This window comes from Natator depressus, chromosome 3 (assembly GCF_965152275.1).
Source record: "Natator depressus isolate rNatDep1 chromosome 3, rNatDep2.hap1, whole genome shotgun sequence".
NCBI lineage: Eukaryota > Metazoa > Chordata > Testudines > Cheloniidae > Natator > Natator depressus.
In genome coordinates this window covers 166635798-166655195 of record NC_134236.1, presented here as the reverse complement: position 1 = coordinate 166655195, position 19398 = coordinate 166635798, and the positions used below count along the sequence as shown (strand labels likewise).

The following is a 19398-nucleotide window of genomic DNA, read 5'->3' as shown; positions in this document are numbered from 1 at the left end:
AAATGTCGGGTTCACTTAAAGTTGCAGCCTCACATTCAATAGAAAGTGAATCCTCTTTACACCTTGTATTTAAGATTAATAAGAAGTTTTGAAATAACTAATTTTTTAAAGGTTGTAACCAGTGCATCAAAAAGTATTTAAGTGCTGTATCCAGACAGGCATTCCGACACAGTAACTGGTTTGGGTTGTTGTGTCTGAGTTGCAGGAAATTTGCCTTATATCTGTTGTGCTTTGGCTTTTTTTTTTTTTTTAATGCTACTATTGCTCTAGTTAGTATATGATGCTGCCAGAGATGATTAGCCACCACTTCCTAAACAGTCACAGCAATGATAGCCCTGGAACACGGACAGATTGGCTTTCAACTTGTACAAGTCGTCCCCCCCGCCCCAGTCTGCTAGAATTGCGGAAAGAAAAAAAAAATCTAAAATCTTAGTGAATAAGGGTGGGGTACCTTGGTCAGCACTCCTCACTTTGCTGAAGACTTTTCTCTATTTCCGTTTTTTGTTGTTTTTTTTTTAAGTTACTTTCTCTTGAAATACCCCCGCCCCCAAATCACTAAATAGCTGAGGTAGGGTGTCTCCTTTCATTTACTTATCCGTAACCGCGGTGCAGCTTTTGCTGTGCAAGTAACATCACCCAGACGAGCTTTTGCTGCTCGTTAGGTAACTGATCTGCCATGCACCGCAGGACCTGGAGTGAGTGGCAAGATTCAGAAGTAGATCAAGTGCCGCTCTTAGCTGCTGCAGCTCGCAGATGGCTCTCTCAGTGGAAGCCCCAGATTAGGTGATAAAGTCTCCTTCCCTGCAGCACTGGGTGGGGGGCTGGGGAAGGGATCCAGTTTCTCCTCCTCTTTCTCCCCCCACCCCTCTTTTTTTTTTTTCCCCCTCCCAAGTTCTCGGTTCACTGTCCCCCCTTCAATCCGAAGGAGCCTCCCGATTGGGCGCTTGGCCTGGCTCACGTCATTCAGACTGTGACGTGTAGTCTTCCTGTTTCCTTCAGCTGTGTCTTAAAGTAAATCTTGTTGTGGTGCGGAGCCCTCAGCTGAGCGAGGCTGCTCTGCTGCCGGCAGAAATAATAGACAATTACAGCCAGGGAGAGGAGTGCGGCGCAAACGAGCTCTTCCCTCCCCCCTCCTCTCTCTCTCTCTCTCTCTCTCTCTCACACACACACACACTCTCTATCTCTCTCTCCCCTGCACACTCACTCACTCATTCTCTTTCTCACACACACACTCGCCCTCCCTTGTCCAATTATAATATTCATCATCAGCAAGCTATCGGGCTCTCTCTCTGTTTTCCTCTCTCTTTCCACCGGCACCAAAAACAAAAAACAAAAAACAAACAAAAAATCACTTCCATCGCTTTTGCACTGAGTAAGTATTTCTCTCCCCCTCTTCACCTCCTTCCTCTTTAAAAAAAAAAAAAAAGCTTTTCCTCCAGCACTTGCATGGGCTGGTTAGATGATACCAAATAATCCCCAGCAAAATACTGATCACCGGTGTCAAATGTGTGCTGCTTTTTCCGGGAGGGGGGGGATGGGGGGGGGATTGCAATGACTTTGTTAAATGAATAATAACAATAATCCAATAACTAAAGGAGTAGCGATTTGTTACCCCCAAAGCTTCAATGGAACCATCACTCTAGCCTGCCCAGTCCGACAGAGTAAGTGACCTGGTTGTTGTGGGGTGATATTGCTTGTCTCTTCTCTTGCTTGTCTCCATTTCTGCCACCTTTTGTTGACTCTTCTCGTTTTATTTTTGTGTGTGGTTGGAGGGCACTTTGCTGGGGATGGAAAATGCGGGGAGTATTTTACTTCTTTTTGTTGTACTGAGCTTCCCCTTTTTCCCTCTTCCCATCCCCCCCTTTTTAAACTCCTAGTCTGCTCCTATGAGCCTCCTCTTTGTCTTGTTTATTATAGCTGCCTTTCTTTTTGTCTGTTCCAATTTGCTTGTCATTTGCATGTCTCTACTTCTCCGTTTTTTTTTTTTAACCCGAGCCGGGCAGGGCAGGGGCTTTTTCATGATTATTACTTTTCATTCCAAAGGGTGGGACGAATTGAGAATTGTGGAAATGTACAGAAAATGTGATCGAGCGAGCGCATGAGAATATATCATATGCAGGTTTAGGGATAAGGTTATTAGTGATCTGCAGAGGGGTTAGGGATGTGGGCACTTTTCTTTGAAAGGGAATTTTTTTTCCTGTTGCTGGAGATGTGTTTTTTTTTTAATCTGATGACTGACCAAAACCACTTTTGCCATGTGTGTAAATTGTGTGAAAATGCACGAGGAAACGGTTCTTTCTGAATGGGTCTGTACTAGCCCTTGTAGAAGGGGGAAAGGGACAGAGGTGTGCTTTAAGTTTAGCTAAGTCTTGAAAGGGGGGAACGTTTGAAGAGTAAATCTTAAAATGTGAAGCCTTGTTTGGACAGTGGGCTTAATCGCTAGGTGTGGATTATGTGTACAGTTTGGGCACAAACTCCGCGTGGAAAGCGTTTGTCTCTTTGGGGAGCTGAGAAATGGGCTTCCTGCTCAGACGGCGTTTGCTGGAGGGGGTCTTTGTAAGTTAAGAGAAAGTTAGAGTCGGTAGGGAGCGTGCAGGCTGGAATCGGGGGGAGTCTGTCTCAGGCAGAATTGCACGGCAGGTGGGGATGTGGGGACTGGAAATCTTGGCAGGAGGAGCAGAAAGGAGTCCGTGCACGTTTCCCGGTTGCAAAGCAGCCGTCGAGCACCAGTTTGCTCGAGAACTCTGCCTGTGAAGCTGGTCTGGCAGCCCCGATGGGCTCCTAAGAGGAGACGGTCGCCCCCTTCTTTCTTTTCCACAGCGAAAGGTACCAAGAGCCGCATCGAAATGCGCATGGGCAGTGCCAGACAGGTGTGTTGTGTCAAGAAAGACAGGTGCAAGTTTCTCTCGCTCACTGCAGATCCTCAGCGCAACGACTGTTACTGCGAACTTTATGAATTTATGATGCTTTGTTAGCCAGGACTGTCTGCTTCAGTGGCTAAGACCTGGGGTGTGTGGGGGGAGGGAGGGGAGGAGAGTGTTATGTTTGGTTTAAACCTTGCCCTGGGAAATCTTTAGGGGCCTGGAGAATATTGATAAAGAGTACAGAGCAGGTTGTTTCAAAAGAGGCACAGGACACATCTAAGTGGTTATTTTTTGAAAGTTGGTAGTCTAACTTCATGCATCTTGTCAGCCTGACTTCTTCTGTCTTCTGCTTTCCTTGTATTTGATATCTGTCATGTAGGCAGAGAGATCTTGGGTAATGTATTTAGGCTTTAAAAAATCCAAAGATGTCTGCCTCTAAAATGGACAGAAATCACACCTGAGACCAGAATTAAGCTGTCTGAGTTCTACATGCTATGCATATCTTCTCCATTTCGAGAAAGAATAGGTAGGGACGCGCAGATTAATATCTCGATAAAGCATGATTTGTCAGTCATATAAACTGTACATGGTAGTGAGCAATGTTTGCAGGCTAGAGAATCCTTTGAATATTGAGTAAAAGTTGGGGAAAGTGTACTAAGTTTGGCACAGATTCCAAATGCGTACAATGGGCATTCTGTATTTCTTGCTATGAACAGTAGTGTATCTCCAATGTATTAGGTTTATGTACAGTACATGAATATGTGTGTATACTTTCCCACAAACACTGTACACACATACACATTTACTACCCTATAAGAGAAGAGCTAATATTGCCTAATAGGTTAACAGAGGGTTTTAGAAATATAGTAATTTAACTATTACATGTAAAAATGTCGAAGGTTTGTTACTTCTGTCATTCTGACAGGTCTGACAGTATGTAAAATGAATTACACTAGGGTAGATTTCTTGCATGTAAATTTGCATGTGGCACATGTCCTTTAGGTCTTATGCTTGCAGTTTTTTTATAATCTGTCACCAAGCATATAAAGTTTACTGCCATTGACGCCCATTTCAGGGTTTATTTCACGTGCTTTTCTTCCAAAGCTTACCTCTAATAGCTAAAATATTTATAAATACTCAAAAGTAGACACTTGAGTGCTAGCAGGTTACTAAGTCGAACTACAATAAAAAGGTACAATATATATACTTTTGTTACCAGTTCCTTATGATTTGCAGCATAATTTAATATAGCATTCTATGAATGACGCTATCTGTATACAATTTACTTTTCTACAGGTCAAAAGCTAAGGAGGCCTTTTAACGTACATTATGATTTTTTATGATCCGTTAGCAAACTAAATAATCATAGACACAATCAGATTTGAAAGCTATGCCTTATTTGTGTTTAGTTGCAGAATTAAAGAATATTACAAGTTATATTCCTCAAATCAAGATTTATTCTATCCCTAAGTATACTGTATTGACTATTTGATTCAAACATTCTGATTTAACTGCATAATGTAATTTGGAAAAGACATCTAGGCTAGCCTGAGTTGAGTTTACAGGAGGACTCTTGTGAATCTTACAGCTTTGTGCATGCATGGATTCCATGTGGACTTTAATAATTGTTTAACTGCTCATGAAGAACATAAAACTGGTTTGTACGGAGAACAATAGTGACATTTTTGTACCACGGGTAGGCTTGTTATCTCTTTCTCAGTTGGACAAACTGTTTATCTAAACAATGCAACCTGCAGATTCATGACCACAGGATACCTCAAAACAGTGAAGGCCTGAACCAGTAAGATGCTGAGTACCACCTGAGACGTGTCAAGTAACCTCAATTCCCATGACAGTCAATGGGAGTTGAGGATGCTCAGTACTTCACAGGAGTTGCTGAGGATGGGCTGGATTGGGCCCTACATGTCCATGTTCTTAAAGGGGGATTGTATTTCTGTTTTAAGATAGACTAGCTCAGGTAGCTTCAAAGTTAATTAATTTAATTTTTTTACTTTTTGGTGTGGAGGAATCCTAATAAAGGAGCTATTAGTGCACCCAGAGTTGTTAATTATTTCTATTCTGTTTAAAATTCCTCCATAAGAGCATCTCAGCTAAAGGAGATAAGGTGACCCGCTTTGTCAAGAATTCTATTTGAAAATGTCCATGAAAACCATTCCAAAAGTTAGTAGAAAACCACTATTGCTAAGGAACAATTATTAATTTTACACAAAAGAATTTGTCACTTTGTACTTCTCAGTAGTGCAGTAGAGTGATTTTTAGCACCAAAACAGATTCATGATATAGAAATGTAATATGTTCTTCAGATTTATCTATCTTTTCGTGTGTGGGGGATACGACTATCTGAAATCGCTTTTATCTAACATGCCCTGGCTTATTCTGCCAAAATCATGTCCAGTATAACCCTTTTGTTTTAAAGTTTTGAATGTCCCTATTATCAAGAACATGTTCAATTTCTTTAGTTGCATTACCATAATAAGCAGAGAACAAACTTGCAAACACCTGAGCAAAGACAGTAGTTGGCTGATAAAAAGAGAGAATGAACAATTTTCAGCTTTGCAGGATGATGTTCCCCTGGAATTCCTCAGTGAGTATACTTCATATTCAGCGCTTTGGTACTGTTTATCCAGTTGGTTATTTCGTATCAATTGAGTACCAAAGGCTTTAGTTGTCAGTACAGATTCCTTCACAGCTATTCAACTTTAAATAAGCTTGTCATACTTACTAAACTTTATAGAGAAGTTTTCCTGGATTAAACTATAACAGGTATCTAGTATCCAATGTATAATCTAGAATATCTATTCTATCTAATATGAATTATCAAACTAGATATTGTATAAATTATTTCTTTCTAACAACTACAGCAAAATACCTGACATCATACCCCATTCTACAGACAGTATTAATAGATTTTAGGACAATGAATCCTTGAGATGTCTGGAAAGAAAGCTGTTTGCAAATTTATGTTATATTGGTTTGTACCTAATCATGTAAATGGATATTGATTATATACATGTCTTGTGGATGTTACATTATTCAGAAATTGACCATTATTACAGATCTATTCTTAAACTTCTTGTAATGAGAATTTTTAAAGGTAGGTAGAATAATATAAGAAACTCTATCAGATGGATTCAGAGAGGTGCTGAGCACCTTATTTCACATCGAAGTCCATGGAAACTGAGAATGTTCGCTATCTTGCAGGAGATGGTCAGCACCTGACAGGATCGGGCCCCTACATGGAACTACATATGTGTTTAGGGTTGATATAATGAAAAATACACTTGGCAGAGAGAAAATGTCAAAAGTGACCCGCAATACAAAGTAAACCTTAATGATTTTAAATTAAAGAATTGAAGAATTGCCTTTCCTTTTAAAAAAAAATATACGTAAAAATATGGCTTATAGTTAGTGATTTTCTAAATATATATTCCTGAATGGGTGTACACAGACATAACCATGTATGTAGGAAATATAGTGCTGATGAAATATGCAGACAAAGTAGGAATATTTTTTCTTTCCAGTATTAAAGTCTTCCTTTAATATCTGTGTCACATCCAACAAACACATTCTTGCTGAATTGGATTTTGCATTCTGCTATCCATTGTGTTCTATTTTCCTCTGGACATGAACTCATTTTGGCCCCTTTAAGCCAAGGATATGAGCCGATATAATTCAATGGATAAAGTAGAAGTATTTCTCATTATTTAGACTGAGAATAGTGCACATCTTAAGACAGAAGCCCCATAGGCTTTATTGAATACCAGGAGCAACCCAGAAATGTTTACTTCACAGGGTGAGAGAAGCACCCTCAGCCTCCAATAAGAATGGGAGAGAAAAAGGGTGCCACATTCCAGAGCACCTCCAATATGTTAAGGGAAAACTGATTTCCCTCATAGTGGTAGAAGTGAGCTGGTAAGCAGTTGTTAATGCATGGTTTGTGGGAGAGGAAAATGGAAGCTCAGGAGGAAGGATGCGTAGCGATGACCCTATGACCTGTTTCAGCCAACCTATTTCCTGAGTCACTGCCTCAAGGATACAGCAGGCCCTCTTTGTGTACGTCCTTGGTTGGGATTGGGAAAGAGAGACAGAAGATCTGTTCAGATGCCCAGAATCCGCTAGGAAGCGCATAAAACACAAAACTTGACATTAGATTTTGATATGAGCCTGGGAATTTATTGCTGGATTTTAATCAAGCATAATTTCACTATACAGCAATGGAAGGAAAAGCACATGGTACAGTTAATTTTTTTCTCTTGGTGATGATTATTTTGAAGCTAAAATGCCTGTGGGATATTTTACATACAGAGGCAAAAGCTCTTAACGTTTCCTTGCTGCTATTTCATGTAGCTTGCAAATTCATATACTTTAAAGAGGAATGTAAACGTTCTCCCTGTTTCTTATTGGGCCAATATTCTCCTCTGGTGTAGATGAATGCCACCCGGTGACTTGAATGGAGTCATCCATTCTCACCAGCAGAGAATTTGGCTTTTCATGTATAAAAATCACCTCTCAGCTCCAGTCTAACTGTCAATAAGAAGGCCTGGAATGTTAGGTCCTGTTCCTGTCCCCTTTGCAGTTAATGGGCATTTTGCCATTGACTTTGATGGAAGCAGGATGGAGTCCTTCATAAATGCCCCTCCAATCAGGACCTGATTCTGCCATGCTCACTTGCATCGAATAGAATCTTGCTATGTGAGTAATCCCATTGATTCCAGTGGAATTACCGGCAGAAGAAGACACTACTCAGCATGAGTAAGGGTTCAGAATTGGGACCACAGTGATTTGCCTTGTGACTTTTTTTGTTTTTTAATTCCATAACCTAGTTTGCTTCATGCACTTTTTATATTCACAACAATTTCTGCACAGAGTGCTGGCAGCAATTATTGGGTCTAGATTTCCATTCCGAATTCAGGGAATTTTTATTTTTTATTTTCCCCTCCTGGATACAAGGAGTCAGTAAGATAAACAAGCATCATGTTCCTTTCGTAACAGTCTTTGACGCAGAAGCTCTGAAAATTCTTTTAGCACATCCAAAATACATGGGCAAAGACCATAGAATGAACATAGCATTTTTAAATACTTTTTTTCAATCTAAGTACTGCCTACTATCTTGATTTTTACAGATTATTTCATGCTGAAATTATGCCTATTTGCATGGATAGTCATTCTTTAAAACTAGCCACAGATGCAGTCCTAGGGAGCACGTAGATGTTTTTACAGGTGAACCGAAAGAGATGGGAGCAATTCCAAAAAGTCTGCATGCTGCCTTTGGCAAAATACCCTGTTATTGTGACGATTGTGCACTGTTAAGCAAATGTGAAGTTTAATGTTAGATAAACATGGAATGAAAAATATTTTAATGTTATTTAGTATAGTGTTACATTTTAAGAAACAGGAAGAAACATTGCACTTCATGTGCAATGTGCGTTTAGCATCACTAGTTAATAAGTCACAAATTATGTCAAGAACCTTTTATAAAATGCAAGGAAGTGTTATCTTTTTATACTGTGTTCCTGGGAAACAATGAGAGTTCATATAAAGAGAAGGTATCTTCCTTTCTCATGCAGTTGATTGATGTTATATTCTTTCATCTTTCCATATTTTTTTCTCTTCTGTTTTTGCATGTCAGAGGAAATAAGATTTTGTGTATCCAAAATGTTACATATAAGAATGGCTTCATTGGGCATTTGAGATATTATTTTTGGAGCCTGTTCTAAAACAGAGCTGTAACACTGAAAAATGCCTTGATTTTGCTTATGCAAACAATGTAATGCCCTATATCATAGCTTATGAAATGTGAACATTTCATGCTTTAGCACTGGGATTTACTTTGAGAATATAAATTACCAAAAAGGGCAGAGTATTTGGAGAATTTAAAACACCACAATGGCAATTCAGTGGCATCTGCTAGGTTATATTAATGATATTTACCATTTTGCTTTCTCTTTTTTAAAATTATTTATATATATATATATATATATAATTTTCTAATCCTGACCATTGAAAAAAATCTTAATGCATTTTGATACTCTGAATAAATGCTGCCTTAATGATTTAAGAGAGTTTTTGCAACAAAAGTATTAAATGTGTGTATGTTTTCTATGCTTCTCTCACTCACGCATACATCACCTTATGTGAAATTAAGTAAAAGTTGTTATTTTGACCTTCGGATGTTTGTTTATCAGTTCTTTTCTCTTAGTCTTAGAAAACATAATTACAGTTTTTACATTGCAATTGATATTTTTTTAATCCAAATTTTATATAGCTTCTTGTTTTAACAATAAATCTTAAACAAGGACTACTTTCATCTTCTTTTGTAACATGTATCTCAATGCCCTAAATTTAATCAATTGGTTGTCAGAGGCTGTGTTCTTCTAATCTACTGTTTCTTCTGAAGATAAACAGTATCATTTTAGGCATTTGTGCAAGAGAATCATATTACTGGTGCTTAAGCAGTTTTTGCTTTTTTAAATCTTAATCCATCTTAAACCAGTGGAGCAGAAATATTTAAAAATGTTTCATTTCAAGCAGAGTGCATAATACATTGCAATAATTGTAATGTGCCATAAATCCCAGAGCCTATGCATTTTGCATTTTATTCAGGATTGAGGTCAGGAAATTTGGAGAAATTTAAAGAAAATGATTCATCAGTCCTTTTGTTCTGTTGGCCAGGGTCCCAGGATTCTTGAGCTGAGCCCAGCTGACAAGCTTTTGAAGATGGCACAATAACAGTCCAGTGATGCCTGACCATGACAGCACAGCCCTCTTAAGCAGGCAAACCAAGAGAAGAAGAGTTGATATTGGAGTGAAAAGGACGGTAGGGACAGCATCTGCATTTTTTGCAAAGGCAAGAGCAACATTTTTTAGTGCCATGAATCCCCAAGGTTCAGAGCAGGATGTTGAGTATTCAGTGGTGCAGCATGCAGATGGGGAAAAGTCAAATGTACTCCGCAAGCTGCTGAAGAGGGCGAACTCGTATGAAGATGCCATGATGCCTTTTCCAGGAGCAACCATAATTTCCCAGCTGTTGAAAAATAACATGAACAAAAATGGTGGCACAGAGCCCAGTTTCCAAGCCAGCGGTCTCTCTAGTACAGGCTCAGAAGTACATCAGGAGGATGTATGCAGCAACTCTTCAAGAGACAGCCCCCAAGAGTGTCTTTCCCCTTTTGGCAGGCCTGCTATGAGCCAGTTTGATATGGATCGGTTATGTGACGAGCACCTGAGAGCTAAGCGCGCCCGGGTTGAGAATATAATTCGGGGTATGAGCCATTCCCCCAATGTGGCATTAAGGGGCAATGAAAATGAAAGAGAGATGGCTCCGCAGTCTGTAAGTCCCCGAGAAAGCTACAGAGAAAACAAACGCAAGCAAAAGCTGCCTCAACAGCAGCAACAGAGTTTCCAGCAGCTGGTTTCAGCTCGAAAAGAACAGAAGCGAGAGGAGCGCAGACAGCTGAAACAGCAGCTGGAGGACATGCAGAAACAGCTGCGCCAGCTGCAGGAAAAGTTCTACCAAATCTATGACAGCACTGATTCCGAAAATGATGAAGATGGTAACCTGTCTGAAGACAGCATGCGTTCAGAAATCATGGATGCTAGAGCAAGGGATTCTCTTGGCAGGTCAGATAACGAAATGTGTGAGTTAGACCCAGGGCAGTTCATTGATCGTGCAAGAGCCCTGATCAGGGAACAAGAAATAGCCGAAAATAAGCCTAAAAGAGAAGGTCCTAAGGAAAAAGAGCACAGGCCAAACTCTTTCCATCCAGAAGGCAAACATTTGGCTGAGACCTTGAAACAGGAACTGAACACTGCCATGTCACAAGTTGTGGACACAGTGGTTAAAGTTTTCTCATCCAAGCCCTCCCGCCAGCTTCCTCAGGTCTTTCCGCCTCTTCAAATCCCTCAAGCAAGATTTGCAGTTAATGGGGAAAACCACAACTTCCATACCACAAACCAGCGCCTGCAGTGCTTCGGTGACGTCATCATTCCAAACCCACTAGATACATTCAGCAATGTGCAGATGCCTAATTCCACAGACCAAACAGAAGCACTTCCACTCGTGGTTCGCAAAAACTCATCTGACCAATCTGCATCTGCCCCACCGCCTGGTGGCCATCACGCTTCTTTGCATCAGTCTCCACTCTCGGCTACCACGGGCTTCACCACATCTTCTTTCCGCCATCCCTTTCCGCTTCCCCTCATGGCATACCCATTTCAGAATCCCTTAGGTGCTCCATCTGCCTCCTTTCCAGGGAAAGATAGAGCCTCCCCAGAATCCTTAGACTTAACTAGGGAGACTACGAGTCTGAGGACCAAGATGTCGTCGCACCATATGAATCACCATCCTTGTTCACCAGCACACCCTCCCAGCACAGCTGAAGGCCTCTCTTTGTCTCTCATAAAGTCTGAGTGTGGTGACCTACAAGATATGTCTGAAATCTCACCTTACTCGGGAAGTGCAATATCCTTTTCTAAAAATAATATAATCGGTTGCAATACCAGGCCCAATCTGTGCAAGTTTGCTTTCCTCTTTCGTTGGGTAACTTAAGACAAACTTCACTGCATACATATTGTATGCAATGCTTTCGTGCAGAGTATTTCTGGTAATAGGACATTCTAAGAAGGAGTAGCCAAGGACTTGTAAGAGTAGTGATTACATAAAGTATCAGGTAATGAACAGCGCTGCTTCAGCCAGAACGTTCTGCTCTTTCCCTATATCACCTGCTTGGCCTATTTTCAGGGAGAACTTTAAAGAGATTCCGTCCTCTCCCCCCGTAAAACATTTGCTTCAATTATGACAGAAAGTAAGAGAGGCTTCAGGGCCCAGCTGTGTGCAACCTTTTCTCCTGTTGGTGAGCTCTTCCCCCCACCCCCACCCCAGGTAGTCCCACTGCAGTAAATAGCAATACTTGCATGAGTAAGTGCTCACAAAGATACGGGCTCCGCAACTGGGCCCTTTATTATGGGGGGAAATGGGATGTCTTGTTCAGCAGTGTCTCCCTGCTGAAAACACTTAACCTTCCAAATGATTTTTTTTCTCCCTATTAAAGCCAAAGTAAGCCCGACCCATTTTAACAGTGTCGTTCCCGACTCTCACAAAGAACAAACGCTTGGTTGGTTGTAAATCTTCAGTTCAGCTCTCAAGTGAGTAAACAAACAAAACACAAAAGATACAGGTACTGATGTATTCAAGCTGCATCAACTTCTTTCCTCCACCCAGAGGTCTGTTCCTCAGCCCTTGTGCAGCTGCCTGCTATGCATGATTAACCTCTGTTCAGCCGTACACAGAAATCTTTTGTCCTAACATACACAAAGCAAATTATTTTGGAAAGCTAGAGAGCACAGTTAGATATAAAACTTCAGCTGTATTACATTTACAGGACATTTCCCTCCCCCCCCCCTTTTTTTTTTGTTTAAATAACTTTTTAGCTCCAGCTCAGGCTTATATTTAGGCATATCCAGCTATTTCCATATACATTTTCTGTAAACTAGTCCTTTTGGGAATTTTTTTGGAGCAATTACACTCCTTCCCCTCTCTCCCTCCTCCCCCTTCCTGTAATGTGTGTTCTGGTATGGTCAGAAGATTTTATTTATTTTTTAAATGACTAAATGCGGATAAAATATGATATTTTCCCAATGCTAAATTGAAGACTTTCAATAAAGGATACAATTATATTTTATACCTATGGTAAGACCTCTCCAGAAGGCAATCACACAAGTATAGAATCTTAGCTATAGTTAATTTCCTTTCCAAGTTGATGAAGGCAATCATAACTGAAGGACCATACCCATCCTTGAGTAATAATAATGCATTTGATGAAGTTGTCCTTTTTCCAATAATAGCAGTGGAGGCAGATGCCAGGTATATGCCTGTATTATCAATGAGTTTCTTTTTGTGGTTAATAATTTCGATTGATTAGATTAATTGTAAACACCTTTTTTTTTTTTTTTAAGGGCAAGGGCTCCTCAGCAAATTAATTGCAGGGATTCAAGGCCTGATCCTGCAAACTCTTATTCATGTGAGTAGTCCTCACGCATATGAATTGTCCAATTTGACTTAAAAGGACTACGGACATGAGACAGGGTGTGTGGGTTCAGGCCCAAAGAACCCTTCACCTGGAGGTCAGTGGTTCAAATCCAGCCTGGGTTGGTGTTATCAAAAGTTTTTGCCATCTAATGACTATTTGCTGGCCTACGTGAAATGTGTTGCTGATCTCAGTCCAGGTCCTAGAGGGCAAGTGTTCACATTTTGAAAGCACCACAAATGGAAACTATGTTGGCAGTCAGAGGGTATGTCTACACTGGAATACAAGACCTGCGGCACAGCCACAGCTGGCCCAGGTCGGCTGACTCAGGCTGGGCTGTGGGTGTAGACATTTGGGCTTGGGCTGGAGCCTGGGTTCTGGGATTCTCCCCGCTCCAGGGGCCCCCAGAGCTTTAGCTTAAGCCTGAATGTCTGCATTGCAATTTTACAGCCTTGCAGACCGAGCCACATGAGCCCAAGTCAGCTGACCAAGGCCAGCCACGGGTGTTTAAATGCTGTGTAGACAAACCTTTAAAGGCCAAAGCATGAATTGGAATGGAGACTGAAGTAGCCTCTCATCCCATGGAGGTGATCTCTTCAAGTCGGATTTCATACCCATTGCTGGGGGTGCACTGTCATTGAGGGAAAGGTGCAGTGGTCATTGTCCATTCAGTATCCTCTGTGTGAATTTAAAAATGGATTTCAGTTTAGGGCTAGAATCTTCCATAAACAATAAAAAATTACTAATTCAGGTAAAGAAAACCTTCCTTCCTCCAAATTCTGCCTTCTGATGCACTCAGAGCAGCTTATATTGAAGTCAACAGGAGCCCCGGTTGTGCAGCTGAGGCCAAAATTCGGTAACTATGTAATTGCTGACTAACAACGTGGTGGCATATTACTTTATTTTAAGTAAAAGTAGCTTTCTTTTCCTCCTGGAAAGAAGAATGAAAAATCTTTCACTTCTTCAAAGGGGGACTGAAAAGTAAAAACCTGTGTGTGTGTGTGTGTGTGTGTGTGTGTGTGTGTGTGTGTGTGTGTGTGTGTGTGTGTGTGTGTGTGTGTGTGTGTGTGTGTGTGTGTGTGTGTGAGCGGTTAGTCTTTCCTTTGGCTATGACCCACTCTATTTATTATTCTAGTGCAACTCAGTATTTTTGGAACTTGTGCTGTTTCTGTTGTCCTGTTTGGTTTCTGCCTTCCCCTCTTTCTGCGACAGTGTTCCCCCCCCCCCCCCCATTATGTTTCTTTCTCTCACTGGCAGCCATTATCGCAGCATGTTACTTCTGATGGAGAAGGTGTGCAGGCAGCCTCCTCTCGAGCCAGTGAGGAAACTGAATATTTAATGTGGGTGCCGCTTTCCCTTCTCCCCACACACCTCATTCCCTTGACACTATGCAGACACTCTGACTCTCCCAGTTAGTCATTATTGCAGCCTGGATACAAATATATTTGAAAAGCTGCTAGATTCTTAAATACCCGCTACACAGAAGTGTGCACACCAGTATACAACACTGCTGTGGTGATATTTTTCTAGCAACTGCCCATTTGTCCATGCAGCCTATAGTTTATTTTAGGTGAAGGCATATGGGAGAGAGTATGGAGGTTTGTTTGTAGTAGACTTTGTTTTGGCCCCTTTGTTTCACATGGTTCAATGTGCATATATAAAGAATATGTTTCTTAAGAGGGGCAGTTTTTCCTTCAGAACAGAAAGCAACGTCTGTTTCTCTGGACAATACAGCCAGGATAAGAACATAAGACCAGCAGATACAGCCAAGTTCAGGTTTTAGTAGTAGACTGAAACCCCAAACCAGTCCTTTTCGTTGTTGTTTTTTTAAACCTGCATTTGTAAAATGCACCTGATCATTACCAGCCTTCTTGAATTGTGCAAGGAAATGGTTAACGTTTGCGTATTCTGCAAAACAAGATAAGATGCACCTGCACGGTGAGTTCATATCTTGGTCATGAATGTATTCTATATCTTTGCAAACTAATCTGTTTAATCAAATATTAAGTTTTATTCAAATGCTAAAAGAAACAGACAGCCGATTGTTTTTCTGCATGATCATCCTTGTCATGCACCCTCTTTGCATCTCAAGAAAAATAGCCTTGTTCAGCCCCAAAACATTTGCATATATCAAACTGAAGCACGACAGTCGTTTCTTTGGTGCCGTTAAGACATCTGCACAGGTGCCGATGTTCAGCATTTTCTCCACCGAAGGAAGATTTTAATAATGTTAGTGAAACTTTTTTTAAATCCTTAATTTTTAAATAGAATTCCAATCCAACTGGGGCGAGTTTCTCAGTCCAATATGTGAAAGCTACAATTAGTGAATTGCCACATTTTGAAATGAGAAGTTACTATATCTGACAAGAATTAAACTAATTAAACTTAAAAAAAAAAAGTGAGCAACTGCGTAGCAAGCTGGATAACTCTGTGGTGTTGCGAAAACCTGGGAAATGCCAGTATACTTTCAGTCCAGTTTCTTCTTTCAAGGTTCTTTAAGATGGGCAGAAATATTCCTAGCTATTTAGAGGTATGCTGAAAAAAGCAACCGTTGTGTAATTTAAGCAGCAATTTGGCCTTACAACTACAGATATTTTACCTGAAGTGGCAGATTCCTGCTCCTTTCTCCTCATTCAATACCAGTATATGGTACAAAAGCCTAATAGAACATTTTCAGGAATTTGAGGTGAAAGTGAGAGGAACAGAAGGTTTTCATCACATAAAAATATTTTAGTAGAAGACAGTAGTTACTCAGGTGGATTAAGCCCATTTGCTTTTTGGCACAAAATGAGGTGCAAGAGTCTACATGTAGTTTAAGTAAAAACACACGGAGAGTGTACATACATTTCCTTCCCTCATCCCCACTTCCTAGTTCTTACATTTGCCTTTTGGCGGCTGCTGTTTTAGGTAAGGCTATATTGTACTTTGTAAACACACAACCCTCAGACTCAGGTTGTTTGAACACTGCTTTAGGCTCAGCTGCAGTACACTGTTTCTCTGATCTTTTATGTTCCTGAGCAGATGTCTTTCATTAATTTATGGATTTATCATTTCTTTCTTTCTTTCTTTCTTTTTTTTACACCTGGCAGCTGGCTCAAGTTTCAGCAGTTATTGTCTATTTTGCATTACACATAGAATTGAATGTCATCTGTCTTCACAAAGCTATGGCTAAGAGAATTGAGGCAAGCCACATGAGCTGCTGAGACAGAGCTTGTTTGCGTTCCATTCGGCACCCTCCCCCCTTTCCTTTTACCTCCTTAATATTTATTTGTGCTCATTTTCTTTCCTGGCCTTGAATGGGGCTTAGCTCGTGTTCAGTACAGCTGTATGTTTACTGAATCTATTCCATCATGAGTCATTGTGCGTGTGTAAGTATCCTGGAAACAGCTAGTGCTTTCTTGGAAGAACAGTTGCTTTTCAGCACAAGCACTTAAAAGGGAAATTAACCAATTGGTCAGTTCAGTTTTACACTGAAATAGCAATGGGTTATCTAAGAGTTGGCTCTTAAGTGCTTCATTAACTATTTTTAATAGTTTATTAGAGATCTATCTTGTGTCACAATATAACCTTAATCTTAGGAACAAGACATAAAGATTTATAGTATGCTAGATTTCACTTTAAGAATCCCAAGTGCTTAACAGGAAAGCGTAATTCTAATTTAAAAAGTGGACTTCTGGGGATTTGAGTTTTAGAACATCTTTCAATATGTGTTTTATTCAATATCAATATCCTCTAGCATTATTACAGAAAAATAAGGAAAAATCCTAAATACGAAGTGAATCAAAATACTTAAAACAACTGTCTAATATGCTTAAATCCAGTGTATACTGAAGCTTGGGGAGAGTTTAAGTTCATATCTTAGCTTCCATTGAAACGGACCAAATGCCAAACATGATATCAAGATATTATCTGCTTCAGGGGAATTATAAATTAAGGAGACTTAGGATTTTTCTTTTATTTATTGAAGCGCTGGTTGGATGGGCACCGTCCTCCTGTGGAATCATATAACTAAATGGATTTCTGGTGTAGAAGTTCTGACTTGTCTAAAACTCTTATCACTAAGCAATAGGTGACAGCTTGCTACTATTATTTCACTTATGCGTTTTGACAGATGGCACTGCAGAGTGTAATGCTCTTTTGGACTTCTCTATCAGTCTAATGGAGGTAACTGGAGGTTCTTTCAACTCTTCTCTTGGCACAAGAAGTATGTCAGTCATAAATTATCTTCTTTGTAATCATTAAGCATCTAAAACAAAACACAAGTTCAGTTGAGCTGTTTTCAGTGCATTTTTTGTAAATGAAGAGGTTTTTTAAGCTATTTTCAGTGGCTATTTAAAAAAAAAGTGACATTTTTCAGTCTAAAAATGAGCCTTCTCTTTCTACAACTGCATCTGCATGTATGAATAATACATGAATAAATAAGCATGTTTTGACTCAATTCAGTAGATCGAGAAAAGATATTCTGTTAACAGAACAATCCTAAATAGTCTGTTGCCTATCGGCATACATTTCTTTGAACTTTGAGATCGGGAGCTATTAATTTTGTTCTCTGGTGTTATCGGCTCTGTAAGGTGAAGGCACCTCCGCTGCAGAATAGCTGTGAACTTGTTTGACCTTTCTCCACCATAAGGTGTGAAATAGTGAAATTTTCGTTGAATGTCTTTAGGAAAAACAGTCCTCAGAGAAGCTTCTGGGAAGGACCCTCAATTGACCTTGTGGGGGCCACATTGATTTTCTCCACGTGCATCTTCATTTCTGATAAATTATAAAGCCATTAATTTGCTGAGGAAATGGCAGGGCCAGCCTGCGGCACAGATGTGACCAAAGCCGTCCTAGCACACAGCACACAAAAGAGTGCCAAGAAGCTGGGGGAAAATCAGAAAGCCTAGATTGTTATGGTTAGATTCACATTCCCTTGGGAACTGTTTTAGTTGCTTCTGTTTACAGATCTAAAAGGTAATGATGTTTCCAGGATAAATAGGCCTCCTTATAGGGTAAGTGACCATTTATTGATCTGCTAACTCACACTTATTGATTAGTTAGCCCCAAAAACAGTTTCATTCTCCGAGGAGTTAACTGTGTAAATCAGAACCAGACAATATAGATATATATTTTTAACTACAGAGGTTTCTTTATAAAAGAAATTTAGCTTTCATTAGAAAGCCAGTAATTGAGGCAAAGGAATAATAGGATTAGACAGAGTAACTGAAGACACTGAATTATATTGACATTAAAGAAAAAAGGTAAAATATGTTACTTGCATGAAACATTGCTCAGAATCATAAAGCACCTCTGATTGTTTCATGTGCATTAGCATTATATGATATAAACTGCTCAGTGCTGGGAGAAAAATACACTGAATTGGAATTGCAAAAGAAAGAAAAATCTTGTGATAAGTTTTTTTGCGGCACATGCTTCATGCATTTGTTTCCTTAGCAACAAGTGAACATGCATATGGTACACAAACCTTAAACCTGAAAAATTCTTGCCACCAACACCAAGAATGAACTGAGAGACAGTATATATTATGTATCCTCACATATCTCATGTAGTTTTTTTGCAGATAATTACAGTTCTAAAGAGCTGCAAATTGAATGTTAACAATTTGTCAGTCGGTCCTTACAGAACAGTTCTCGAAGGAGCACTTTGCTAGCCATGTATATTCAGAACCAGCTTTTATTCTCAAGCAAAGCATTTTCCTTGACTAATTCAATCCTACATGCAGGAAGGTCTGTCACCCAATCACTTGAAAAAGGCCAAGCTCATGTTCTTTTACACCCGGTACCCAAGTTCCAATATGCTGAAAACCTACTTCTCAGATGTAAAGGTAGGAAAAAAACCTTTTTTTCCCCCTCCTTATTGCATGTTTGCATTTTTGTGGTGAAAATGTATCACTCTAACACATTAAAGGTAAATGACAATTAATTCTAATTTCACTACTAGAGATTACACCTGATCATTATTCACTTGACTTTTTCTACTGAGGTGTACTTGGGGCCCATGTCTGAAGGGAAGGAGGTTGGGTTTTGGTTTTGGCTGTTGGGTTTTTTTTAACCAAAAGTCTGAAGCTTCAAAGCAAAATAAGAATATTTAATACAGTTGGATGACACAGTTTTACATGTGTGGATCCTCTGAAAAAGAAATTTCTGCTGGTGGCATAAATGTACTTCCAAGAACATTTTTGGAGCAGTTCTCAAGTGCTCCCTAATTGTTTCATTTCGGTCGGTTTCCTCATATTTGTGCTTACATAAGCACACTGTCGAATCCCTTTCTTTCTGTCAAAAAGAAACAGTACATTGAAATTCTTCATGCAGCAACTGCTTAAAAACAAAAGTGATGATTGTCTCTTATTTACAACTTAATTTGTTGTTGATGCAGAGTACACTGAGCATAAGGAGGATGAATAAAGTGACAGATTCAGGCCACATTATTCAAATGAGGATATGAAAGCTGTCGACGTACAGCTGCATCCTCCCTCATTCTACAGA

The 19398-nt window shown here is 39.9% G+C and overlaps 1 protein-coding gene across 4 annotated transcripts in view; it reads left to right on the top strand.

Moving 5' to 3' along the window:
• The first annotated feature begins 872 nt into the window (after positions 1-872).
• PROX1 (prospero homeobox 1) overlaps positions 873-19398 on the top strand; it is a 54030-nt gene continuing 35504 nt past the window's right edge. For 2 of the 4 annotated variants that reach the window (XM_074949270.1, XM_074949268.1), the window contains exons 1-3: positions 873-1372; positions 9558-11348; positions 18632-18737. In XM_074949270.1, the coding sequence (XP_074805371.1) occupies positions 9625-11348; positions 18632-18737 (1830 nt within the window). In that variant the 5' untranslated portion in view covers positions 873-1372; positions 9558-9624. Of the gene's footprint in view, positions 1373-2676; positions 2871-9557; positions 11349-18631; positions 18738-19398 lie in introns of those variants that run through there. The other 2 variants (XM_074949271.1, XM_074949269.1) reach the window with 2 other exon arrangements.